Genomic DNA, 21,243 nt, shown 5'->3' on the forward strand with positions numbered 1-21,243 from the left:
GTGAGCTTCATTTAAGCAGGAAAAAGACTCATGTAACAAATACATGAAACTTCTTGCTTCTCTAGCCTTTTACTACAGGTCCTTTGTTGCTTGCAGTGTGAAATTGCATCATGTTAATCAACAGCATGCAGCAAAACATGTGGTTTGACTGTGGTAAAAATCTGAGCTAGTAAAAATAGCTGGCTGATACAATGTGAAGCAGGACAGTCTCTGGCTATTATGATACATGTTCAACAATTGTTCTAATGAAAGCTAGAGAGAAAAATTTGGTGGCTTTGGTTTTTATTTCTTCCCCTCTAGGATCTTCCAGTTCACACAAAATAAAACATCACTGTTCAGTTGACCACAGTATTTCATAGGGCTAAAACATTTGTTCTATGATTTTAACACTTTAGAATTAACAGTTTAGAATTATATCTGCAGATGACTATTTGTGCAATGCCTCCATCTTACACAGTCCTGGTCAACCAAGCGCTGCCTTCTTTGGTAAGTGCTCATTTAACAAGCTTTACTTGTAGCTAGTTCTTTCCAGGATAATAAAAATACAAAAATCTGGTTCAATATATTTTTAAAAGTGGGATGTTAGAGTGCTCTAGACTTCTTTTTACCTGTAAAATACTTAGTGTGATTTTCATTTATCCCCAGTCTTTTGCAAGAGCTTTTCATTTATCCCCAATCTTTCACAAGAGCTTTTCATTTATCCCCAATCTTTCACACGAGCTTTTCATTTATCCCCAGTCTTTCACACGAGCTTTTTTTTTTTTGCCTTTTTTTTTTTGCCTTTTTTTTGCCTTTTTTTTTTTTTTTTTAAGTATCACAGGCTGCTGTGTTGGACTGAATCTGTCAAAGTTGCTAATATGGAAGTTAGCAACAAAAATTGAAAATGAGATTGTATCTCAAATACTTGTAAAATTTTCTTACCATCACAATAAGGAAGTATCCCTCAGTAGGGTATAATATTTGGCTGCAGCTACTTGAGCAATCTGAAGGAAGTACTTATTTTTTAACTCTGCAGGGAAGCTTGAAAGTGGCTCAATTTATTTTTTAGTTCTCTCATTCACATGAAGAAGCAACACACTTAAAAAATGTTTATTCAGCTTCGGATACCTCTTCTAAAGATAGCTGTGGTATATTCGATATACATCTTCCCTCATTTCTTCAAACACACTTAAGCTTTGAGGTAATTCAGGACAAAATATAAGAACACTTTTAAAAAATAAAAGCAAGAGATCAGTAAAAAAATTTTAGGCAGGATAAATAGAAAAATATGCTGTCTTCCTTTCACTACAAATAGTTTCAGCATAATGCACTTCAAAAAGCAAAATAATCAAGTCACTAAGTCCAAAATTAAGTGGATTTCTCAAGCAAAACTGACTTAAGCAAGCATTTCACCTGAGTTTACATTTCAGGGATTGGGCCCATAGCAATAGAGAAGACAGAGCATCCAGAGGCAGATTGTCCCATGTCATTCTACCCCTTACTTAGAGGGGGACAGGAAGGAATGGGATGAAAAAAAAATTTCTTAAAAAAAAAAATCAAACCTTGTCTTGCTGGCTCCATGTGGGCAAAAGATGGTTACTACTCTCTATAGCAGCATCTCCACTCATGCCTGTTGGCCGGTACTGACTCTGCCAATATTATCTTATCTGCACAATGGAACCTATATCCAGGGAGATTTTGGGAAATGTCAGCAATGGTGTCCTGCTGTCTCAGAGGGACCTTTCAGTTTCAGGAGTGTATTCCAGAGATGCAAGGCACTTGCTGGGAAGGCCTGAGATGAAACCTGTGAGTTTAGAAGATGGTCCTCTGCCCATTGAATGATAAGGGTATGCCACACTTTCTCTGTGAGATAATTCCAAAGGAATTCTGATTTAAAATGTGGCATCTTCTGGCACACATGAAGATTATTCCTTTGGAAAGCATGATTTTACCCTCTCATTTATATGCTACATTGGAAGACTGGAATACTCTAAGTAAGATATTTTTACAGTTGTAAAGATATGTTTTGGGAATGACATAGGTAACGCAAGTTATAGTTCTTTAGGCTGAATGAAAAAAGCTAATCGGAGTCTTCATCATCGAGGTATTCCTCTGCATTACTTAATGTTCGGACTGTACCTGGAAAGAAACAAAACTCTCTCTTAATCCAGGATAAAACCAGAAAAAGCCTCACATTTGCAATGCTTGCAAACCAGCATCTGAGAAACGTAATTCCTCTATCATTTAGAAATGTTAGGGCTACACAGATGGGGCTGTAGGTCTGGATCTCAAGGGTAGGGGCTAAGCCACTAATCACATCTCCTACATATGGCATTTAGTCTGTTCATGACCTTCAAGAGCCATCTTCTGGCTCCTTGGAACCTGTACAGCAGAGCTGGAACTCTTTAATTCTATTTTCTGTATATATTACCTTTAAATCGCAACGAAAAGGACAGGTGAGTTGGTGGAAGAGCCTCTATGGTCTGATTCTGAGTGCCTACCCAGCTGCCATTATCTGCTTAAAATCAAACGCATTCTACCTATTCTCCTCCCTCCCTCTTTTCTCACCTACGTTTTCTCCTGAATAAATATTTCTTAGATCTACTTATGAGCTTTTGCTTTTGAAGGACAGTAAGTGGAAAACAGAAGTATTAAAGCATATTCACCAGATGTGCAGCAGTGCCTGGAGAACTACATCTACCTCTGGGACTATACAAAGAAAAATAGCATGGGCTTTTTGTGATAGATGTTTATTTGCCTACAGATTTTCAAATATATGGGAATAGGAATATGGATTATATATGATGTATATTATATTGTACTAGTGAGAGCCAGGAACCACAAGATCCTAGTCAGTCACACCTTTGCAATAACGTATTAAAACAAAGTATTAAAAATACCAGGTGCAGACATAACAAGACTGATATATCACAGAAGTGATAACCATGTTATCCTATCCTAGAAGAAGAAAAATAAGTAAATTTAAAACTGGCCTGCTCAACTGTTTTGATAAAAGAAATCTAAGAGGAATTTTTTTTTTTTTTTTTTTTTTTTACTTTTTGAGGAGAAGAAGCAGCAAAGGAAGAAAGGAAAGAAAAGAAAGAAATTGTAGAGCCCTGTGCTCAAGGGGCCATACTTCAAGAAAGGACAAATCCAATTTCTTCAGTATAACAATTGTTCCCTTGTTCAGGAGCACAAATGACACAATCTTTTTGCATTTCTATGACAGGATTTTAATAACTTCCATTTCTTAGAATATAATTCAGCAATCATGACATTTGAATATGTGTGTACACACGTAAAACACAAAACTGAACATTTAAGTGGAGGCAAAGTAAGCTTCCTTGGATAAAACAAAGTATTTTATAGACCGACTATGAGAGAAGCCACATCTAAACAGGAACAGATTTGAAACTGGGTACAGGAAGACTACTGATATAGGACTGCATCTCTGAAAAAGAACAATTGTTTCACTCACAGACATTGGAAATACTGAAATGTAGAATCAATAGACACAGAAGAATGAAATGAATAAAAGTAACCAAGAAAACACAAAATACAAGAAAAGTATGCAGTTCAGTGGTGTCACAGAGATTATAAAAGGGCAAATTAAGACAGAAAAACAAACAAGTAAGCTAATACTGAAATTGCAGTTAGACTGAGAACATCAGCTCTTGTATCAAAGTAAACAAGACAATGTAGTGTGTGAGAGTACCAGAGACTGGTGACAGATGAAGTGACTAAGGACGAAAAACTAGTCAGCTATGAAACAAAATTAATTTAGAGGGTGTGAAGCAAATGTACCAGAAATAGAAGATAAGTTACCTAGTATCAGAAAATGAAACATTAATACAATTATTAGGGACATTAGAACAGAGAATACTCCTCTGCTAGGCACCTACAATTGACAGGATAAAGATGAAATAGGTGGTCCTAACAGGGATTAACTTACAACAGAAAAAACCAAGGAAATGGAAGAAATTCTGCCCTTTGTTACAACTCTTTTCTTCAGAGTCAAAACTGATGGAAATAATTTGTCAAGGTTTTCTGCGAAATCCTGATATTACATCTATCAAAAAGCTGGACAGAATTCTGCTGCAACTACTCCTCTTGGCCTTCTAAAGCTGCAGTCAGCTATTCCACCGTTTAATTCCCATAACCACTAACCACCCACAGGTTAGCATTCCCTCTATTCTCACTAGCCCCGTGACGATACAGTTGCTATACTGCATATACCACTGATACAAGCTGTAACTCTGCCTGTGTTTTTAAGTAATTTCTCATTTCACTTGTAATTCACCTAGGGTTTCCACCCTAACTTCAGCCTCCTGAAACCTGCAGGTAACATTCTTTATGCGATACTGAACAATTCAGCCTTTGTTCAGCTTTTTAAAATAGTCTTGTATCTTAACTATTTTGTACGTGGACATTGTGCTATTAGGAGAGATGAATGCAAGTGGGAGGCAGTGAGACTATTTTGATAAATACCTGAAAGCATTCTTTCTTTGTTTCTCTATTACAGAGTAACTCAGGGAGACATAGGAATAAGAAATTTTAATAAAACGAACATTAAGAAAATAAAAGAAGAGCGTCTGTTGGGGTTTGTTTGGCTTGGTTTGTTTGGAGGAACAGACAGGCGTAAGGGGGAACATACCACATCGTTTTACTCTCATACCCTGTCTCTTGTGGTATACTTCTTTTAAAGTAGTTTCCATCCTTGCTTTTTGTCTGTCTCTCCACTCTGAAGTGCCTGTCTTCCATTTCCTTCCCTTTCCTTACTACTTCCACATCTTCTGAACTCTTTTGCCTCTTGCTGACACAAGATGGCATTCTGTGTGGAGTCAGCAACAGTGAATGTGATAAACCACAGGTCTCTATCATAGGTCTGCAGAACTAACCCTCTCAAGTGAACCCTTCCAAACACAACTCCTAGACCATGCAGCTCCCAACTGTTTTTTATGTTTATAAACATATTGATATTTGGTCAAAATATTAAGTGTCCTCTAAAAAGGAAAAACGTATCAGAATAACAAAATCAGAAATACCTGCACTCTGTTTCTTCTTAAGCAGGGAAGCACAAGCTGCATTGGTTGCCATGTCTAAAGCCAGTTTCTTCTCATTGTTCTTCAGATCTGTTCTTGCCCCTTTATAATAGAAAATTTTCATCATGAATTACCATCCCAGCTATTTCTTGAGCAATGGTATTATGATACAAGTTTCAGTAGCATGGGTAGAACAGTAAGGGAATCTCATCTATGGACTGCTCTGAAGCAGACTAAAAAGCTATGGATGCTCTTCCATAAGCTACAGTTGGCTAGGGAACTCGCTGGCTGCTCTCCCTTTCCAGGAAGCAGATGCCATTGCTGTTCTGGGGTTAAGTGCCTAATTTTGTCGGCAAAGCAGGATGAAATTTATCTCGAGCAGGTGAGATGTCTACTTTCCAAACAGCTGCCAGAATTTTCTGCAAGGCTTATAAAGTCAGGCAGGTAAGCTGGCTAAGGACTGTACCTGGGTTATAGGAAAACAGTTAAAAAAATACAGATTAATAAATGTTCAGGAATCTAGTCTGCCACACAGATTGTTGAAACCTTGGTGAAGATCTTTACCCTTTGCCAGCAGCATCTCTACAATATCTGCATAACCTTTCCATGCAGCAGCATGCAAAGCTGTGTCTCCCAATTTGTTCTGTGGAGTTAGAGGGAAAAGCAACAGGATTAAAATACAGCAAAAAAACTTCCAGCTTGTACCAAGGATGAACAACATCACACCTCTACTGTAAGGGTCTGTTGGTTTAACCTACCTGTTGGTTTAACTCTAGGTTTGCCTGGGTAAACAGAACATCCACTATATCTGCAGAAAACAGGGAGGGGGTGGTGGTGGTGTGTAGAAATAAAGAGAATAATTTAGTGGAAACAAAATAGGCTTTTTTACATTCATAGTATAAATTTTGGTTAAGATTCAATGAAAGAGCGATCCAATCAGGTAATGAAAATCCATAACAGTCAGACTGCGTTGACCAAATAACCATTAGTCACAAAGAAATGCGACTGCTTAAAATACCCAAAACAATACAACACTTCTTTTTGGTCTGTCCTTCTTCCCACTCTGCTTCTAACAGTTACACTGATTAGAATGCGTGCTTCAACAGCAACAACAAAACACACAGCATTTGATGGAGCTGAACCTCCCTTCCAGCTTTAACTTTTCTTCTAAAAAAACTAGAATGACATTAAAAAAGTCCTGGCTTTATTATTTAGTACTGCAATTTTAGCAATCAGTCTAACAAGTAAATCAAGAAAACCAGAGAACAGTCATTTCAAATTAATTCTCTGATACCTTTGTGGCCTCCATGGCATGCCCAGTATAGAGCTGTGTTTCCAGCTTTGTCTAAGCCATTGACCCCAACTCGATTATCCAAACACTCTCTCAACCAGCTTAGGTTGCCTGAAAGACACATTCAGTTTTGATGATTTATTTTTTCTTTGAAGAATTAACAGAACCATTAAAGGCATGTAGTTCTCTCTGAAGGGTGTCAGTCCTCCTATGAACTTATAAGGAGAAAAAGCGATTAGCAGCAACACTTATAATTCATAAAACAACCAGTCCAAGTCATACCAAACATCTTCTCTTCCACTCCCAGAAGACCTTTAGATCCCTATGTAGTCAAATGGATGGTACCAAACTCTTTTTCTACGTATACAATCACAGAGTGGCAATTCTACCAGGCTGTAAAGCAGCTCAGCTTCTGAAAGCTGCAAAACTTACCAGATAACTTGTTCAAGATACCAGACAACCGAAACAGACAGGACGTCTTCATTCTAAATATATTATTATTTTGGCAGAAAACAAACAAATCATTCTTTAGCATTACACAACTAAAACCCAAATCACACTTACCACGTTTGGCAGCTTCATGCAGTGGGTTATCGATAGACTCAGCTTGCTCTGCCACTGAAATGGAACAGAGAGCAAATTCTAATTACATCTGAAACGGAACAGATATTTGACACCTGTGTGGAAATAAAACTTGTATTTATTCTAGAAGAACCAGTAATACATACTTGATTCTATTGTGAAAGGGGATTTGTGAGTGATGGACTAGTTGCTCAACTACGCACTTCAACTTCCTGTGTACAGGAATGCAATTCAGAGAAGAGCTTGTGAAAACTTCAAAGAACAGCATCAAATTGATCAGCGGTTGCAAGCCATTGGGAATCTGGCAATATTTCACCTCGGTTGTTTCTTCTCTTTCTACACTTGTAAGATTGTTTTGAACAATTGCATGAGGTGAGGCTTTCAACCTACAGTTTGCTACCTGTAGTTACAAGTGAATTATTTCCGTCTGTGAAGGGTAACTAAAAAAAATCCAGTGTCAATAGGCTTCCCATTTGTTTTACGGAGATTTTTTATTTTCCCTGGAACACTTGCAGGAGGTCTGCAAATCAAAACTGCTTAAACAATGAATGTAGTGACAGGCAGATTGAAGTTCAGGCTTCTGTAGACCTTTTCTTCATCTCACAAGCTTTAGGTTTTACTAGAGGGTAAACTATAGGGTAAACTAGAGGGTAAACTAACTGCAGCAGTCAGTTCCTGGTCACTGTGTTGTTGCAACAGCAAAAAGACACTGAACAGTTAGAAGTGGGACCACGGTCTGGAAACTCTTTTTTAAAAACTTATTTTTTAGGTGGAAAACTCTGTGACTACTAAGGGTACAGGCAAGCAGGACAGTGTACAATCTGAGATGAGTAGGTTCTCTAAGCCCTTGCACTACGGCTTGTTACAGGAGGCAGGGAGAACGTGAAAGGGCGTTCCTCAGATCAAGCTGTTACTGTAATTAGATGCAACGCAGGCAAATAGGACGTATGTCAGTTACCAGAAATAAAAGTCTCAAGACTGTTGTGGCCTATCCAAATCTTTTCTTACTTTGGTGTGTAGTCTTCCCATAATGCTTGTAACTGCAAGATTTCACATGCTTATATCTCTAGCTGTGAGTAAAATAAAATGCAAATGCTAGATTCTGATATTTCAGTTTAAAAAAATTTGTGCAAACAGTGAACAGAATCCTAAAGCAGAATGGGAGAAGCCAGTCCCAGAGCAGACAGCCATTACACAAGCAGAACATGCTAGTCATACTGAGCAATGCTTGTTGTGCACAGCAGAAAGCATTAACACTAGCAATACTGTCTCAAAAATAACTTTGTCTTTAGAAATTCTTGTCAGAAGTTCAGTAATGAGTATTTTTAATGCAGATAACGCTGATTCTGTCTTCATCAGCTTTTCCATTCAGTCTTTTCAAATGTGTTCCTTCAAGCCCAGCAGATGGAGCACAAGACCCCACCAGAGACTCAGTAGTTTCAGGTCTGTCTCCACCTTTTGCAAAAAGGTTGTAGGAGAGTACAGGAGATCAGTGTTCCAATGGTTAAGACTGAACCCAGGCAGTCCTAATGGTGGTAATTAGCAGAAGCAGGCCTTCGGGGATTTTGCACAGTTTGCCTAAATCAGAAGACGTGTTCCTGGTACTCTTTGTTCTTGGGATGTGCAGAGGCTTCTGTTCTGCCTACACATCAAATTTTTGCAAATGTGCAGACAGAGACACCACCACCTCACACCCCTCTGTCCCACCTAAAATGGAAGTTAAACTGTTGCTCAGGTAACTTTTCAGTAAAGCACTCTGGAAACAACTTTTCCAAATGGTCTCAATGGGAACACAAACTGAATTAGTAAGTTGTTGCTTTTATTTTAAATATAACACACTTCAACGTTCAAAATAAATTTGAGTGTAGGTAAACGTGTAAACTATTCTTCTTGTATAGAACGGCGACCACATCTGGCAGATGGCAAGAGTAGAATCAGTCTGGAAGTCACAAACCTAAGTGAAATTTGATGCCATGGTCTCAATAACTGCACCACAGGCTTCTATTCATGTATTTCTACCAACTACACGTCAGCACAGGGAATCTTAGCATTGCTAACATAATGTCTCCTAGTGAAGAAGGGACGATATGAAGCAACCACAGTCGCCACGTATTAGCAATTTTGACACAATCTGTCATGTGACACTGCTACTCTGCCTACATTTCCTGGGAGGACTTGGAAGAGCTGTGCTGTGTTATCTGTACTCACGGCTTTTCAAAGTTATTTTAGTTTAATCTGAAAAAGCAATTTCTATTCAGTCCAAACAGGTATGGGATATTTAATGTGGTGCAATCCCCAAGAAAGCAATGTCTTCTGTGGCTGAATATATTCATTAAAATGCAACAATGGTAAACAAAACAGCCCTGTTTCTTAAGGGGGAGGGGGAACCAAAGGACGTATACAGAATTGCTCACAATCTGCTTTAGCTTCCTGTCCATATGCAGGTTTACTTAACAATTCCAGTATTGATTATCTATCTCTGTAAGAAGCCACCCCATGCTGCGTCAGACTTCTTGATCTCAAAGTTAAAGGCTGCGGCTGTCCATCCTTAGGTCTACTTAAAAAAGAGGCAATGCACAGACTGTAGGAATATAGCCAAGATACTGCTAATGAGAAGATCTTGAAAACTGCAATATGTTCACTGAGGGTAACAAGAATACAAGCCTATCAGTTTCTTGTGCTGTCTGTAAAACCATCCTTTAGATCCAAGTGTTCTTCCGCTCAAAACTGAGAACATCTATTGCTGTTACCTGCACAACCAGAAACATGAACACTTGGCAAACTCAAGCTGTCTCTAGGTTATAAAAACCTAAGACAGCCCATCCACTGCTGATGTACAGTGGTGACTAATATTGCAGATGTATTCTGAAATACTCTGGTAGAGGACTGTTAAATGCCAATACTGTCATCAGCTTTTGAAAGTAAGTGTATCAGTTATTTTTATTTAGTGATTTCTTTTGATTGTGAATGGTCTTACCAAACGAAAATATTCTAGACATTACCATAGTTGCTTGGAATTAGTCCAGTTCTCCCTTTGCAAGTTCCTTTCCACCAATTTGTATCACTCTGCAGAGAAAAGTGAAAATATTTTAGAAGGGATATGTTTCATTTCAGAAGTATTCAGTCTGTATGGGATGTCTTAGACTCACCATGTCTGAAATGTAAATGATATCTCCTTCTTCAAAGTACAGTTCATCTGGCTTTTAAAAAAAAAAAAATTAAAAAAGGAAGAGTAAATAAAAATCTGAATTTGTGTAAAACAAATACCTGAAGAAAGCAGAGCACTTTCAGCTCTTCTTTCAAAAAATCTTAACTCAAATTCTCTAGCAACTAGACAACAGCCTGACAGTCTTTCATACCATGGTTTGACTTGCCTACAGCTAACTTTTTCGATCTGTGACCTTCCTGACAACTAAAGACTGTGGCCTTTCCAACAGAGCACTGTGCAACAAAGCACTGAAATGTATCTTGTGTTTGTTAACTTCATCCCCTTTTTGGTTGGTCCCAGTTAAACAAATCCCTTAGTTCCCAATTATCTTTGCAGCCTTTGGAAGAAAAGAAAAAAAATTACTTAGATTGCTGGTCTTAGATTGCATGTAACTGACACTAGAGAGGAAAGCATGCTGCTTTTAAAAAGAGCTGGACTTAAAAAAGGAGAGTGATGATTAATCAGGCAGTTTTAGTCACATTAAGAACTGATATCCATCAATGGGCTTTTTCATTGAAAACATAGTACAGTACGTCTAATAGGCCAACCCTAGCAGAACTGAAGAAATGTTATTATAGACAAGATTAAAACAAAGCTTCTCAAAACGCTAAAACCTAGATGTACTTACCGTTCTGGGCTCAAATGTATACAGGGCCCTGAACACTTTAACCTGCCCTAAAAAAAAAACAAACAAAAAAACCCAGCATCAGTATCATGCCTTCTAAACACAGCATACACATACAGCCCTCAAATCCAAATTAATTCCTTTCCTTAACCCTTAAAGCTGCCTGCTGAATGAATTTGTGCTATGCCTCTGCCAATGAAAATCATAATGAAAATACTCAACCCAGCAGGATGGGTTCTGAAGGAAATGGGCCAACTGATCAGCTAAAGGTAATCTGCCTCTTGTGCACACCTAACATGGTCTTCATAGCTCATCATGCAAGTCAACTAAAGTGTTGCCATCGATTTCTGAGGTAAAGTGTAGTTTCAGTCATATACACCCCCACACACTCATACGTGTTGTATATATTTTTATTAATAATATCATATTGGTCAAATGATACAGAATTAAGGAAAGAAACAAAACAATGACCAACGTCTGCAACGTGTTCTCATACTTACTTGTAGTTGTTAGTAATTAGGAAAACAATGCAGTAGCACAGAATCATTGCATTTAAGAAAAATGACAAATAGTCACCAAGTCCTATTTATGGAATGTACAACTGACATGGTGTTCTGTTCAGATGCTTAAAATAAGCTATAGTGTTTACAATTCCGCTAAGTGGGCAACATTTATTTTAATATGGCAGTTTTGAAGAGACTGTCAGCAGCATCCAAGCCAAGAAAAGATAACCTTAATGCAGAGAGGTACAAACTTAATTGCATAAACTGCAAAAGAGGCATCCCTATAAATGTTTTTTGAAAAATTAAATAAAGGTACATTTCAAGAGCAGGAAGTATAAGATCAGTACAGGAGAAGAAACGTATCTTACATAATTTTATTAGCTGAACTGCTGAAGTCCACTGAATTCAATGGAAAAATATATTATGCAGACTGTTCTGTATTGTTTACTTTTAAATATCTAAAGTCTTAAATACGTAGGTTTGTTTACTTTTAAATACCTTAAGTATGTAGCTGCATTTCAGGTTCTTACACTATACTTTACATATTTATATTGGTTAACTTGTGACTGAAGCAATATTTGGTCCATCAGGACAATGCATTACTTAGACCATACCTAGCCCAGGCTATTTTGTATCTTCAGAGAAACTGATGAACTTACTACCAAAGGTTAGTACTGTACCATAAAGTTTGCATACACAAAATCTTGTGTAGTATATTATATGGAGAGAACTGAGTAATGAGAGAGTAGGCTTCCTTATGTCTCAGGAATAAGCCTTTACCTTGCTGTAAAGAAGAACGATTGCTAGAAATTTTTTGCCTGTTTTTTGCTAGATGTAGTCTTTGTTACCCCAGTATCTAAAAGCCTACCCACAATAGTGATCATTTTAGAAAGTTAATTTAAGGGCTTTAGAAATGTCAGTCTAAATGTATATATGCTGACAGGCTTGAGAAAGGAGGATGGTACCCAACTGTATAAACTGCCATTTTGCATCATACCCTTTAGTACGGTCTTGGGGTGGCTCTTAAAAGATGTTTTCAAATACCTCTGGATATTCCCTAGCAAGAGCCATGCCACAGCATATGTTTATGAAGTAGTATTTACCAAGGCAAAATGACTAAGCAAAACATTTCTGTAGTCCTCTGTCCCAGGCTTTTTTGGGGCTAAGCGTATGTAAAAGTATAACCATAAAGTTAATCCGTGTAAACTTTCTAGATTGCCAAATGCATGTAGACCCTGTATATATGATTTTTCTTCCAATTTGTAACTGTATTGCATGCTCCTCCCAGATCTTATTTTTTAATAACACCATAGAATTTCAATTTGGCTTTATTGGTTCTCTCCCTCACACAGCAGTCATTTCCTAGACATAAAAGGTCCAACACTTCTCAGACCTTTGCCTCAGAGACTAAATACCTGCACTGTGGCAACAGCTAAAAAGGATGAAACCTCTGTTCTGTTCGTTACCCATATGGAAATGATGAACAAGGACAGCAGACAGTAACGTGTCCTAGATCTAAGACCGTCAGAATGAAATGTCTGAACTGCAGCTGGGGAGAAGTCAAACAAAAAAAGAAAAGAAAACAAAAATAAAATAAGAGATGACAAAACAGGATGGGTGATCGAGTACTGTCCCTTCTCTTTGGCTTTCTTACATAGATGACAAAAATGCAAGATAGAACTGTACACAGATGACACTGGCAACTTTAACCATCACCCACCAATTTTCAAGGTTTTATGTAAGTAAAAGGAGGAAATTGACAACAAAAGGGAAGAATAGGAAATATTAAAAGGGGAAATGAGAAGATGGCAGAGGACAGGGAAAAGCGAGAAATGTAGATTTGTGTGTGTCGTATGTGTTTCCTGTAATACTGTACCGCATCTGTGTTAACAGGTTTTCTAAAGCTATCACACCCTAAGGGGAAGAAAAGAAGAATGGAAACACTGATGCTGATAAAAGTATTGCTGAAATGTTGTTTAAACAAAAGGCAATTCGTGGTTGTTTTTTTTTGTGGGTTTTTTTTGCTTGTGTTTGTTTTTTTTTTTTTTTTTAATTCTGTACAACTGAAACAAAGAGTTACTTCCCCAAATGTCAAGCTGTGGTGTCACACACAGCACAACACATTCTAAAACATTTTCCTGTGATGAAATACAAAGTAGAGATTTGCATCTATAGAACTGTAGGTCTGGTTAATGTTAATTTTACAGCACCTTGTATGGGAGTTAAACACTCACTTGTATGGGAGTTAAACATTACTGACACCAATCTCTTAAGTATTTCTTGATAAACAGACATTAAGCTGGGTTATGTTGCTGCATTTAAGAGCTAAGAACAACAGGCCTTTAACACTTGGCTTGGCAATTATTTGTGCCAAATTTTAATGCAAAAAATCAGTCTAGAAGATTTAAAATAACTAAATGTAAGGATGCAAAGAGCACATTAAACTTGCATCCCTGTTCTGCAAATACCGACAAATTGTATTTTACTAGGCAGATGAGCACCTGTCATCACTTGAAGTACTTTTATATAGCAATGGCCATCCCTAGGCATGCAGACAGACTTAGAGCTTGCATTGGTGGGTGTCCCTTGGAATAAGCAAAAAGTTAGAAAGTGCCTGAGGACCTCCCATGCTCTCCCTTTCTATCATCTCTCCACTATGGACCATGTTGTGAGATTCGTGGCAGATGGAGAACTAGTACATTAGCACTGATTTGAACGTATTAAAGTTGACTGACTGCACCTCCCCACCATGTACTTCTAGAGGACAAAATAACCAGAATATAGAAGATGCATGTACCTTTTTAAGATTTCAAGGCACCAGGCAAACATTAATGACTTTATTCTCAGCATGACTAATGAGGGGAGTATCCCTTTTGAAAACAAAGGAAATGGAGGCACAGCACAGTGATGTGTCTCACAATAAATCTTTTTCTAAGCACAGGGACAAATTTAAATGGTTCCTTCTTTTCAATCCCATACTTCAGCCACAAGGCTGTCTTTTCCCTTCTCATGGAATTTGCATTAAATATCTGCAAGACAACTACCTGACAAATAAAAAAGATAACTTATTACACATACTAAACAGACACAAATATTCTTAGCATACAAACTCCCCAAGCCACAATTTGCCAAACCCTCCCCCAGCAACACAACAGGGTAAAGGAATCGAACTAACTATTCTCTCTAACCAGCAAAATAAAACAAATGTCTTTATCAGGTTGGACTGACCTCACACCCTTCAAATTATTTTGGATAACTTCTCCTATAAACTTCTCCTGCTTTTATCAGGAAAGGAAAGAGGCTACTCAAATGTCTAATATGACCCTCTCCCAGCTAAGTGCATAAAAGTAAAGAAACTGAGGTGCTAAACAGTAACAACATCTTAAAAATGCAGCTTTTGATATGTACTGAACTGAAACAAGGCCTGTGCTGTGCTTTGTAATACAAAGTACTCAAAAAAAAGAGACCATTTTCTCAAAAGACTAGAAGCTTTATATTTCCTCCTAGCCATTTTAAGGTTTATTTTTAATTAATTGCAGTATCATTAACAGAAGATTGTTTCCAAAGAAGTGTTAAGTGTTTTCATAACAAGGAGTTACTGTTTCTCTCACAGCGATGCTTTTTTCCCCCACTTCCTTTCTGTTCTTTTACCCCAGTTTCTCTACACCACCACAGACACTAGCATTAAAATCCCCTCTTTTACTTAACTTGCCACCAAGGCATTCTCTGCTTTCCTCTTGTTTGCTTTCACCCGATAAAGAAATAAAAGAAAGGAAAAAAAAAAGGGGGGGGGGAGGGAGGGCGGGAGGGGAGAAAAAAGGAAAAAAAGACAAAAGAAGAAAAAAAGAAAAAAAAAGGGGGGGGGACACATGACATGACACACCCATCCCTGCATGGCATTACTTGTTTAGATATTTGAGTTAGGCTGAACTTCCAGCACCAAAGGGGAGGGAAAGCAATTTCATTAGCTGTCAATTTATCTTACTTCCTCAACCAAAAAAAGTACTTAGTGCAAGAGCCACTTATTTTAGTTAAGACAATAATCATGGCAGTAAGCCAATGTTCACAGGAGCTACCAAGGCTTGGCCCCAGCAGACTGCTGAGTCTTTTGTTAGCATTTCACACCCTGCTTCACCTGCCATAGACAGACACAATCAAATCTCTTTGATGCAAACAAGGTTCTACAAATCAGATATTCATCCTGATGCAGCATCTTTTCAATAGCTATATTTAGGGTGAGCAGCTCTAGACTACCATAAAAATTGGAATAGTTAACATACTTTAGATAAACAGACTCGCTGGGTATCACAAAGTACTACCAGTGCCTGTAACACAGAGAAAGGGATAATCTCTGTGCTCTAGAAAACGAGAATTGGCCATGGTCATCTACAGATAAATTAGAAAACTTCAAGTCTATCAACTCCTATAAGGGTTCAAGCTAACCCTGGGTTAATCGTCATCAGCAATCCTCCTCCTTCCTCCCATAAGGCTGCAGAGAAGCAGTTGAGAATCAGGTACTCTCTCTAGCACCAACCGGATTGAAAGCAACTGATTTGAATCCCCATCTGTAACAAACAGACCAGAAAGAAAAAATATGCATAAGATCTGGGATGTGGGGAAGAAAAAAGGCAGTTTGCGTTTTCCACGGCCTATGCTGGTTTTAGAGTGTCCTCTACATGTATAACTGGGAATACGAATTTTGATACACGTTCAAACGAATTTCTCTGAAAGAAGTGAGGGGCATCTTCTGTCTGATCTCGCAGAAAGCGCGGTGGCAAAAGGACAGTGTGTTTGTTTCCTCAACGTTGGCCTACGAACCTGAAAAGGAATTACACAACCTGGCAACAAAAGCAATTCGAAGTCACAATCTTTTAGTCAAGTGACAATATCAAAGGTAAGCTGCAGATCAGAATAATTTGTGATATGCTTGCAGTTTGCCTTAGTAAGCAAAGACATGTTCACATTATGATCTGCATGTCTCTTAGGACATGCACAATTTTATTAGAAGGACATTACGGCCAGACTGAAACATTTTTTTTTGCTTCTCAGGAACTGGAAAATAAGGTGCTTTACACACAGACCTTCAAGTAGGAATAAAAGTAGTGGAAATACATTTTACAGGAGTGCAGCTTGTATTTTGGCATTTTGCTCACAGGATCTTGCCTAGGGACACAACAGAGTACAACACAGCATTTAAGGACTGCCACGACTGAGACAGAAAAAAGCGGAGTCCCCACTGGTTAGAGAACCATCTTCCACTTCTAAGTAGTGCTTGTTAGAAAGGGGAAGTGAACACAGGGCATACAAATCAGAAGGAAGGAAGGGGGGAGGGTGTATTAAACAAACAAACAAACAAAAAAGCCTAGGAATCTGTTCAGGGACATGTTGAAAAGAATGCAAAGGGTAGACTGGTGCCAGTGTAGATGACAAACTGGGGTAGTCCGGGAACAATCATGGACCGCACCAGTCAGCACCTTGAGTGGAAGGAACAAATGGCATTTGTTTACAGAAAAGCAGTATTAAGAATATTCTCACAGAAGATGTATGTGAACACAATTTCACAAATGAATTTTGACTGGCACAGTTTGATGCTGAAATCTTCTACTTCTTACCATTTTTATTTCTGCAAATATACAGAATGCTTTCACTTGTAGGAAGCTTGTTTACGGCCCCAGCAGCTTGCAGTAAGAAGAGAGTTTGGGGTCAGAAATGAAAGTTTAAAATTCATGTTGAAATCAGACTTGGAACTGTTCAATTGTTCCTCTGATGTTTTTCCCCCCTTAGAGCTGATGACCGCAGCATAACTCCCCACATTCACATGCTCACATCTCCCTGGCTAACAGAAACCTTTCTTTGACTACAGAAGGAACCCAAACCACCACTGTCTACAACAAATTTAAGCCTCCTGCTAAGACCTTAGGCATGTGACTTAATGTAGGTCTTCTGCTCCTGTGAATGCTGTCATAGCTCCTAATTTACCTAAGAATTCAGGTGAAGAGAACCTGACTGTGATTCAAACTAAATATTTACGTTCAGAATCCTGTTTTAACTGTGACAGCTACTAGTGGCTGCAAAGTCAACAGACCTGCTCTGAGGTAGTAATCCTTTATGTTACATATGTCATGCTTCCTCCTGCCTCCCTTCCTCTAAACTGGAATTTAAAACTGTAATTTCCTTGGGACAGACTGGTCTTTCTCCATAAAATGCGAATGTTGTGTGGACTCTAGGTCAGGATCAACAAACCTTACTCTATCTGGAGAATATGAAAGTAAAGTTTCTTTAAAATATTAACATACCACTCTCATCTCCCCAAAAGCTGTTGCTGCACACTATGTAAGGCTCTAATCAAAAACGCATAATAGACAGAGAGCTTTGTTCTGGGACACAACTAGCAGAAGCCAGTATAGCTTGTCAAGTTCAAAGGACGTAACAAGTAACTTTTATAGATAGGATTAACATCGGACACAGTATTTTTAAGAGGTGTATGAACTCTGCAAAGAATAATGTAGTTTGAGACATCAATAGAATTTTTGAAAGATGGAAGGGAAACACTACCCTTGCATAATGCTGACAGAGAAGAAAGTTTCTGCTATTTTCAACTCCCACTACACTCCTTTGTATCTTCAACAGCAAGTCTAAATAGAAAATACAGCTAGAAAACAATAATACAGCTCCTCAAGAAAGCAAAGCTAGCCACTTGTATAAAAAAAAGCCTCAAAACACCAGAAATTAAAAGCCTTCTAAAGCCTCTAAAAACAATCATGACCCCTTACTCAAGGGCTAACCACAGACCCCCAAATACTAGCTCAAACATATCAGATGATTGTCTAAAATATATTGACACCAAAACAATCTCTCTGTAACTGAAATCTTAACGTGCTGTGCATGCTGCAGGATTAATAGAAGAGCCTTCTGTCAGATAAAATGCTCACACGTACTGAAGAAAATCACACTTAATACTATAGCTTAGTTAGTTTTTCTCCCTTTGCACCTTCTTTTTTTCCCCACATTTTTAAAGCACTATCTAGCCATCCAACTCTAATGTCCAACACTCCTGTGATGAACAGTGAACACTCACCATTTTAAAAAGGATGAATATTTATTTTACTAAATATTTTTCACTTCCCTGCCACCTGCTATATCTCCTTCCATCTCTATCTATCTAGCCTGCACTTTTTTTTTCCTGAACACCGAAGAAAGGACCACAGCAACCAATGTCTTGTTTTCTCTTCTATCTGTCTTGAATTGTAACAATTCAGCAGCAAGGCAAGCAGGTTTGCTGTTCCCTGACACAGGTTATAGCCCAACTGACAGACTGGACACCTGCTAATAGTCAGTGAAGAAAAATTAACACAGCTGGACCAAATGCACTAAGACATTCTGCCAGCTGCAGTCCAAAAGCCACCAAAAGAGACACCATTACGCTGCTGTAACAACTCTTTCACCACATGCAGTTCCTATATTTATCTGTCTTTAATTAGCACATTTTAACATCTATAACCCTGAGAGATTCAATGACAGTACCATAGGCATAACTGATTATAGACAGAACAAAGCCAGACTTAACAACTACAGAAATACTTTGGAGTATGCTAGAAGACAGTCCATTCTTGAAAATGCCTTGGAAAAAAATTAACGCAACAGCCTCCGTAAGACCTTCTCTCTTCAAAAATTAGGGATTTGGCAAAATTAATCTCATTACCCTTAATCCGCTCTGAAAGCCACTACCAAGAGAGTCTTACTCTCTTCCTCTTCCTTCTTCAGCCATTTATTTCTACCCGTTTCCTTTTGCTGCGTCAAGCACTCATGTGGTAAACCAGCTCAGCAAGTTCATTAGACATAAAAATAACCTAACATAAAAAGTCAGAGCACCAATCCAGCTTGTCATGTCACTAAGTGGAATGGAAAGGGGATGGGGGAGAGTAGAGGGAGTAGGGAACCTGTCCTTTTGAGGGCAGTCTGCCTTTTACCAGGTCAAGCACAGCACAAAACTGCACCCCAGCAAACTAGCGAGAAACAACTAGTATTAGACATAACACGTCTGAGTTAGTCTGGTAGTTCCTGCAGGTTAGGTAGGGCTAGAGCCTTTAACTCCTTAAGAATCTTAGGTTAAATTTAACTCACCTTTTTACAAATCAGAAAACTGAGTTATCAACTTCATTGGAAAAATCTACTCTTCTTACATATCTGGCTGTTAAGAGCAACACCACACCCTTTCAGAAGCCCACAGATTTCCTCAGTACAGGTTTTCAGTGAGAGTCCACAACAGCAAGGCTTCCATTACTGTCTTTTTCATTTCCAGTAAGCTGTTTTCAAAGAGACTTAGCAAACTGCAGGGCAGAAGAAATTCTTCCAAGGATGAAACTCTACATTCAGAGAGCTTTAACAGATTTTGCTTCTGTACGTAGGTTGAGACTGATGGTGTAAATGGTCTAAACCAGGTTTGCACTTACTTGACTTCATATTAAAAACTCGTTTTATAAGCTGCCTAGTTAAAATACTCAATTAGGTTACGCATTTAGTTATTTTTAAGAAACATCAGTATTTCAAATACTATTCTAAGTGTGAAAAATATTGAAATTCAGATGTATTTAGGGATCAGATAATCGTATTTTGGGAGACATCAACTAGTCTTATCTACTTAATTACATTCACAATGAATTTTTAACTTTAAAGTAAGAATTTAACTGGGAGATGATATGCAAACATGATAAAGAGCAATTGCATTTTCCAGATCAATTCCTTATTTAAAAAAACAAAACCCTAAAACTAATGGCTTAAATTTTGACAGAAGAATGTATGTTTACCTGAAAGATGCCATTTCTATTCAAAGATTTTAAACCGTGCAACCTCCAATGGTTTTTCAACATATTTTTAGGAAAATCTGTGACTGGTATTAATTTTTTGAAACTAAGTTTGCACTAAATTTATCTGACAAGGTTGCAGGAGCAAAAAACTATGCTTCGACGACTAAATGCACTGGAAGGGGCGACACACACACGTTTGCACCAGAATGTCAAAGGACACATTGAGAGTCTGGCCGCTGGGAGTCCTACAAGGGAAAGCAGCGGATGCCACGGACGAACAATGTAGCATGGGTCTATACTGTAAAACCGCTTCTATGCACGAATGTATCGCTAACCCACGCAACCACGGGGCAAACCCGAGAGCATTTCAACGCCTGTTTCCGAACAGGTGAAGAGGCTTCCCGCGCAGCCCAGCCTAGGCCAGCCGCCCCTCGACTGCCGCCGCTGGCTCGGGCACCGGCACCGCGCCTGTGGCCCCGGGCCGCGCCGCGCCTGGGAGGAGGGCGGCCGGGGCGAGGGGGCTCTGCGCCAGCCCGGAGTGGGGCGGGGGGGGGGGGGCTGTCCCCGCCTGATGGCTCTGCCCCGGGGGGAAACTCTCGAACCTTCTCCCGAGCCCGAGCGGGCGCGGCATCCCGCCCACACACGACGCCTGCGGGCCGAGGGCAGCTCCGCGACCGCTTCCAGCGGGGCCGCTGGCGCCAGGGCCGCGGGAGGGGCTGCCCCCGCCGCCGCCACCCAGCAAGCGGTACGGAGGTTAATGGCGGCGGGGCGGGGAAAGGAAGGGGTAGGCGGCCCTGCCCCGCTCCCCCCGGGCCGGGCTCCCGGCTCTGACAGCCCAGACCCGACTCCCAAGCCGCCCACGTGTCAGCAGGCAGCGGGCGGCTCCGCGCCCCGCACCGGCTTCGCGCGGCCGGTGAGGCGGCCGGCGGGCGGCGGGTCGGGCCGCCGGGCCCCTCCCTTACCTGGCTTGGCCGGTTTAGGTGGCGGCTTGGACATGGCTGGGGCCGGCCCAAGCGCGGACGGGGAAGCAGCGGGGCGGCGATCGGCTGCCTGCGAGCGGGCCGGCGGTGCCGGGCGGAGCGGGGCGGGGCGGGGCGGGCGGCGGCACAAGCCCTCGCCGGGCTCCCGGGGCCGGTGCGCGGCGGGCGGCGGCGACAGGAGGAGGAAGGAAGGGCGGGGGGAGGGGGGCGGGTGCCGTGGGCAGCG

The 21,243-nt window shown here is 39.9% G+C and overlaps 1 protein-coding gene across 1 annotated transcript; it reads right to left on the reverse strand.

Moving 5' to 3' along the window:
* Positions 1-627: 627 nt before the first annotated feature.
* Positions 628-21,126, reverse strand: OSTF1 (osteoclast stimulating factor 1). The gene is made up of 10 exons (XM_082335746.1): positions 21,000-21,126; positions 10,731-10,777; positions 10,044-10,094; positions 9,897-9,960; positions 6,877-6,930; positions 6,316-6,423; positions 5,780-5,829; positions 5,586-5,664; positions 5,025-5,123; positions 628-2,118 (listed from the first exon to the last, which is right to left on the reverse strand). Exons 1-10 carry the CDS (start codon positions 21,031-21,033, stop codon positions 2,060-2,062), a joined length of 645 nt encoding a protein of 214 aa, XP_082191872.1. The 5' UTR covers positions 21,034-21,126; the 3' UTR covers positions 628-2,059.
* Positions 21,127-21,243: the final 117 nt, after the last annotated feature.

This window comes from Platalea leucorodia (genome assembly GCF_965183815.1).
Source record: "Platalea leucorodia genome assembly, chromosome: Z".
Taxonomy (NCBI): domain Eukaryota; kingdom Metazoa; phylum Chordata; class Aves; order Pelecaniformes; family Threskiornithidae; genus Platalea; species Platalea leucorodia.

Coding starts and splice junctions, on each gene's coding strand:
- OSTF1 (XM_082335746.1), bottom strand. CDS start 21,033: ATGTCCAAGCCGCCACCTAAACCGGCCAAGCCAG. Junction 10,095..10,730: donor ATACATTTGAGCCCAGAACG/GTAAGTACATCT, acceptor TTTTTTTAAAAG/CCAGATGAACTGTACTTTGA. Junction 6,424..6,876: donor GCATGAAGCTGCCAAACGTG/GTAAGTGTGATT, acceptor TGTGTCTTTCAG/GCAACCTAAGCTGGTTGAGA.